At 47.3% G+C, this 6,195-nt stretch overlaps 1 protein-coding gene across 1 annotated transcript in view; it reads right to left on the reverse strand.

Moving 5' to 3' along the window:
* Positions 1-6,168, reverse strand: part of NCBP1 (nuclear cap binding protein subunit 1) — a 54,925-nt gene extending 48,757 nt beyond the window's left edge. Inside the window, exons 1-2 of the mRNA XM_006266718.4 lie at positions 5,997-6,168; positions 2,948-3,033 (exon numbers count right to left, since the gene is read on the reverse strand). Of these exons, the coding sequence (XP_006266780.1) occupies positions 2,948-3,033; positions 5,997-6,030 (120 nt within the window). The 5' untranslated portion in view covers positions 6,031-6,168. The remainder of the gene's footprint in view (positions 1-2,947; positions 3,034-5,996) is intronic.
* Positions 6,169-6,195: the final 27 nt, after the last annotated feature.

Raw genomic sequence — 6,195 nt, forward strand, 5'->3', positions numbered from 1 at the left:
GCAAAACAAGGATGCCTATTATTACCCCTACTTTTTGCTATGGTAATGGAATTGTTTGTCCAGTCAGCCAGAAATAATCCAAATATACAGGGAGCAGGCAGGACACTCTTCCTGTTGTGTTTCAGTGGTAGAATCCACATCTGCCATGCAGGAGACCTTGGTTTGATTTGCAAAAGTACATGCAACTACAGTCATTGAGGCACCAAACATTTAGACACAGCCTGGTGTTTGGATTCTGTCTCAATGGCCTAAGGGGGTTACGAAATGTCTGGGCAGCCTCCACTCCTCCACAGTGTTGCCTAGGCATACATGTTGAAGATCTGGGTGACCTCCCACACACACACCATGATCCAGAAAGATTCAACACAGGCCTATTAAACGTAGGACAAGAAAAACATAACATTATTCATTACCAGCTAGTCTAGTTTTGTCCATTTAAGAACCCAAACTTCAACACCCCCCCCTTGGTATTTTTCCATGATTAAAATGAAATGCCACTATATATATCTATAAATTTGTATCACTTGAACACAATATTTTATTGATATATTAATAATTTTATAACAATTTAGAAGCCTACTAGTGCCTCAATCGTCATGATGAAATAAATTCTAAATGCCTATACATTTTGGCATTTGATTTCGTTTTTTTTTTATTATGGAAAATCAGAACTCCCCCTATCCCCTTCACTAAGCAGGATGCGGGTCCAGCTGCAGCTGTCCCCCCCACAGTCTTGTGGTACCGCTGGTGCTCTGATCCAGCCCTTACTCCCAAAACACAGTCCCCCCAGTCCTGCTTGTGCTCCTCACTCCCAACCTGCAGCCCCTGGCCCTACCAGTGCCTCTCACTGCTGACCCACAGACCCCTGGCCCCCCTAGCCCTGCCAGAGAGGGCCCCCCACTGCTAGGGCTACAGGACCATGCTGCTCACTCTCTGCTGCATGGGCACCAGCTGCAGCCAGCCAGCAGCACCTGAGCCCCAGCTGCTGTGTGGGAAGCAACAGCTTGCTGCAGCCAGTGTGAATCACAGACCCCACTGGCCCCCTGCTTCTCTCTGATGGTGGCACAGCTGAAGCGGAGCTCATGGGGAATGGGGGAGTATGTGGGCTCCCTGCTGCAGGGCTACATGCCCTGCTGCCCTCCCCCAAGAAACCTCCACAGGCCAGCAGGCAGGACCCAAAATGGGAGGGCAGAGCAGGGCAAGAAGCCTCAATGTTGCCACTGCCATGAGCCCTGTGCTAGTCATGCTGCCACGGTGAGGTGCCCCCTGCAGGCCCAGCAGCAGCAGGGGTGGTGGTGGCACTGAGGAGTTGCGCCCCTTGCCCTCCACCCCAGCAAGGAGGGGGGCGCCTCATCGTGGTGGCATGGCCAGAGCAGGGCTCCCGGCAATGGCAGCACCAAGCCTCCCCACCCCACTTTGAACCTCCTGCACTGGGTCCCGCCTGTTGGACTGTGGAAGCCAGGGGGAATGCAGCAGAGCAGGGACCCCTGAGCCCATGTGCCCTCCCCAACGCACTGCCTCTGGTACAACAACCTGTCCCTGGGAGTGCACACACAGGTGAGAAGCCAGCCTTCCTCTTCACCAGATGAGCCAGCTGTGGCTCTGTTCCACTCCCCCAGCAGGCCCTGCAGTTGTGCATTCCGCCCTGGCCCCAGGCCCTGCGCACCACCCCAGCTGGGTAGCACCCCCAGCCCCCAACTCTGCCCCATTTCCCCCCTCACCATGGGGGCCTCAATCTGCCCCTCCCATTACCTATGACCTCCCCCAAGAGACTTACCTGCAGGCAGCTGGGGGAACTGCTCTCCACCACTGTCTGTACTACATGCGGCACCCTCTGAGTCTTGCTCCCCCCAGCCCCAAGCAGCCCCTTGTAGGCTGGAATTCTCTCAGCCATCAAAGGGAAACCCACAGTTTCCCACGTTTTTCTCCTTTAAAGGAGAAAATCTGGGTTTTTCTGCGGCAAAGAGAACACCCAGATCTCTGTTCATTACAAAACCAATTAACCTACTACCTGAACCACAAAAGGAGAAAAACAACACAGAGAAGTTTCTGGATTTAAAGTTAACTATGAAAAGTCACAACTCCTAGACATTGGTATAGGACCAGATCAATGAAGAGAGACAGTTATAAATATAAACGGGTAACTACTTCATTAAAATACCGAAGGGGGAATACTACTAAAAAAAAAAGACAGGACTTGTATAGCTACAATTTTACTCCTTTGATTGAAACAAGATTCTAAAACAGATTTATAGAACTGGCCAAAATATGAAATTTCATGGTTAGGTAGAATTACAGCAATTAAAATGAATGCTCTAGTCTAGCTTGCTTTACTTTATTATTCCAAACACTACCTATTGTAGTGCCAACAAATCTTTTACATGAGTAGCAGACTATGAAAGATAAATTTATTTAGGGAAATAAGAAACTTAGATTTAAGAATTCTATCCTGAAAAGACTTCAGCAAAAGGAGAAAGAAATTTAAGCTTCCAAACATTAAGCATTACTTTGGTAGAAAGAAAAGTAGGGTTCAAAGGGACTTCCAGAGGTCTAGTCCAAGCTCCTTGAGGCTGGATCATTACATACCATCCATTATCTAACCCATTCCTAACTCTACACAAATCAACCTTGTCACACAACTGCAAGGCAAATTGCCCAAAGACATCAAAAGCACCCTACCCTACCACAAGTGAAATAGAGAGACAAGTCAGTGTCTAACTGCTGCAAGGATGTTAAAATGCACTCAAGAGAACTAAGAAAGAAGGTCAAGCCCCCACTACAGAGTAAATTGACAACATTTTGAGTAGGTAATTTTTCACAATTACTTTTGGATATTTTTTTTGGACTCTTAATTGAATTCAAACTCAGCATTATTAAAAAAAAAGACAGATGCCAGAAATCTTGTGCCCAAGCATGTTAAGGACCATAACTTACTGCTAACTCTTACCTTCTCACCCACTCTGCATATTAAAGATTCTAGTCTCTCTTCAATTTCAGATGGCTCGGATGTTCTCCTCCTTTTATGAGTTTGCCCTGTTTCAACATATTAATAAAAATCAAGAATAAATGTTAAAATTATTCCTTGCTTAATTTTTAAGAGTTTGCTTAACGGTTCCGTCAGTCCCATTCTCATTCTAATTTTTTACTACACCAAGGACACACGACATTACTACTGTTATCCAAGACAGACCAAATAAATGTTAAAATTAACAAAGACAACATTTGTACTTCTACACAAATCTTACTCTTCATACAATGCCCAATTTTGACATCTTATTAGGAAGTAATTTCACAATGCCAATAGCAGCATATTATAAAGCTAAAAAAATGACTGGAGAATTAACTTTATTAATTTTATGTTCCCCATTAAGCATCCCATTGTGTTCTCTGACACCTGTGTTAAAATGTGATGAACCTTGAGCAAGGGATTGTATCATAGATCCCTTTAAATGTATTTACACTTTTTTAATTTGGGAAAATGACTAGACACTTGAGACTCTGGCAAACTAAAAAAAAAAACGGAGACTTATTAAAAGGGTTTAAAAGTTGAAACAATGATTTGGAATTCATCTCTGCCAGTAAAAGGTAAAAAACCCAAGCAGTAAAATAATAAAATTCTGCATGGGTAGAGAATCTACTATTAATTCATTTTTAATTATATATGCCCAAAGTGCTGAACCTATTCTATTTTTTTCCTACATACTGTTATGTTGTTCATGTCACTAATATCTGAACATACTCTAACAGTGCTTTAAGCCAATGTTGCCATTCTGTCTTCTCCTGAGGTAGTGGTGGGAGGAGATTTTTACATAAAGTTAGCTCATCTTGTTTTATTTCTTAAAGCATACATGTCATTCTGTCCATTTGACAAGCCAGGTAGAATGCACTTTGTCTTTGCAGCAGAAGGTGGTAAGGCTGATGCTAGTCCTCTATTCCCGAGGAAGTTAATTCCAGACTAGAATGCACTCCCTGCACAAACATGTTTTCCCATTTGGGCAGAAGATTCCACCACACCAGAACAGCAAAACTGTCAACAACAGTCTCCCCAGAGCCGTAGATAACACTTTAGATGTACTGACTCCAAGCAGCTGAGCACCTTGAAAACATGAAAAGTGACCTAAACTTGATTTTATGTTATAAAGAAAAAGAGCAGAGGGCCAATCCGATGTCCCTACTGCAGCCTACATCACTGAGGAAATATTGCAGCATTTTTACTGTTCAGATTTCCTAAATGCTGATGGCTTATTCCTCAAGTGTACAGTAAACCTGATGGGAAATGACAAAAAGTGTGTAGAATAGACTGGGGTCACTGTCTGCCAGGACAAGATGATGCCAAGGCAGCAAGAAACAGTCTGTGACAGAAGGATCTGTGTTCTTGCACTCCTCACCAATACCACAGACTGAACTGACCAGTTACTATGGTCATCTTTAACCAAAGAAGGCTGCACACTAGCTCTTGGTCATGTTTATGTTTAGACAGATGCTGTCCATCTATAACTGATTTTGTGCAGGCACTGGGATACCTTGGTAATACTGAGATGGCTGTATAAAAAGGTAAAAGTAGAGCAGTTAGTCATCTGCATATGGCTAGCACTTGTAGTCAGTCTATCCAGTAGCTGCACATGGAACAGAACTCCAGGATATCAGGCAGACTACTAGTTGCTATGAGGGAGAAGATCCATGTGAAATAGCACACTAGTTTTTTGCAGTGCTTGTGGCTGGATTCTGTTGCAAATAGTACCAACATGCTGTGCTAGTCCATATCACTCCTTATAAAGGAATTTCACAGTTTCAGAGTGATAGGAAGCCTCTTTTGGTCTATAATACAGCTTCACAGGCTAACAGAAACATTTCACCCTTTGTTTCTGCCTTCTCTGTTCATCTAATGTAGCGTCAAAAATCAAAATCTAGGTGGACAATGCGTACGTAGACAGCCACTTTTAAACAGTATACTGATGTGCAAGGCTTATATACAACAATAATTTGCCAGATCCACAGATCCTAAGTAATACTGCATGAATGCTTCCCTATAACATCATAGGCCAGGTGTCAAACATGGCCCACAGGCCAGGTCTACCCTACACAGCCATTCTACCTGGACTATGGGACTACCAGCAGTTGGACCCCCAGAAGTTGTGGGTCATGACCAGGGGAAAGTGGGCAGTGGGAGGCCTGCTGCCAAATCCATGGACCTCAGGACATGGTGACTGAGGCAACTGGTGACAGTAAGGTGAGCAAGGGCTCACACAGCCCCAGTCACCCTCTGCATGTGATGCCTACCTGCCATGCCCCTGACTCTCTGGCCATTGGTCCCTGCCCCATGCCCCATACTGGAGCCAGAGATGCTGCTGTGTACCCCAAGTCCGAGCAACAGCTACCACCACCACCATCATGTGCTCTGGGTCAGAGTTGGAGCTGCTGCTTCCTCATGACTTGGGCTGGATACAGCCCAGAGAATGCTGATCCAGCCCAGGACACGGGAGGAGTTTGACCACGGTTAGAGGCAGTTATGGAAGACAGCAGAGCTCCACATCGGAGGATCCTGCACAGGGTCGCAGGAGCCACAGCACTGCCGATGCAGATAAGATACATTAGGAACGATATGCCAACCAGAACTGCTGCCACAGATGTTACCTCCCACGTTCCTTTCCTGACATGCACTTAGCACCTGCTACTTGACAAGGAACCCCAAATGGCTGACAGGCCCTGGCCCCTGCCCCACACCTAGCAAACCATACAAAGCCCTTGGGAACATAAGGTTCGCATTCGTTTCCCCAAAGTAAAACGAGACGCGGCCACGCTCCCGGCACGGGACCGAGAGCAGCACGCGGCCGACACATTCACCCGCGCGCGGATCCCAGCGCCTACAGCTGGTCGCAGGCAGATGCCCAGGCCGCGCCGGGAGGCTCCCCGCCCCCCGGGCAGGAAGCGCGGGGCGGCCCCGGGACCCTGCCGCTCCGCGCTGCCCGGTTGGGCGCCGCTACCCGGGCCCTCACCATCGCTGTCGTCGCTGTGCCTCCTCCGCGACATGCCGGGCGGCGGGGCGGCACCGGGGACCGTGAGCGGGCGGGCGAGAATCTGCGCGGAGCGAAGGCCGCAGCGGCAACGGGCGCTTCTGGCGCGCTCTGTTCCCCCTCCCCACTTCCGGCCGGCCACAAGCGCCTTCCGGGGCAAAGGGCGGGGGAAGAGGAGGAA

Source organism: Alligator mississippiensis, chromosome 3 (assembly GCF_030867095.1).
Source record: "Alligator mississippiensis isolate rAllMis1 chromosome 3, rAllMis1, whole genome shotgun sequence".
NCBI lineage: Eukaryota > Metazoa > Chordata > Crocodylia > Alligatoridae > Alligator > Alligator mississippiensis.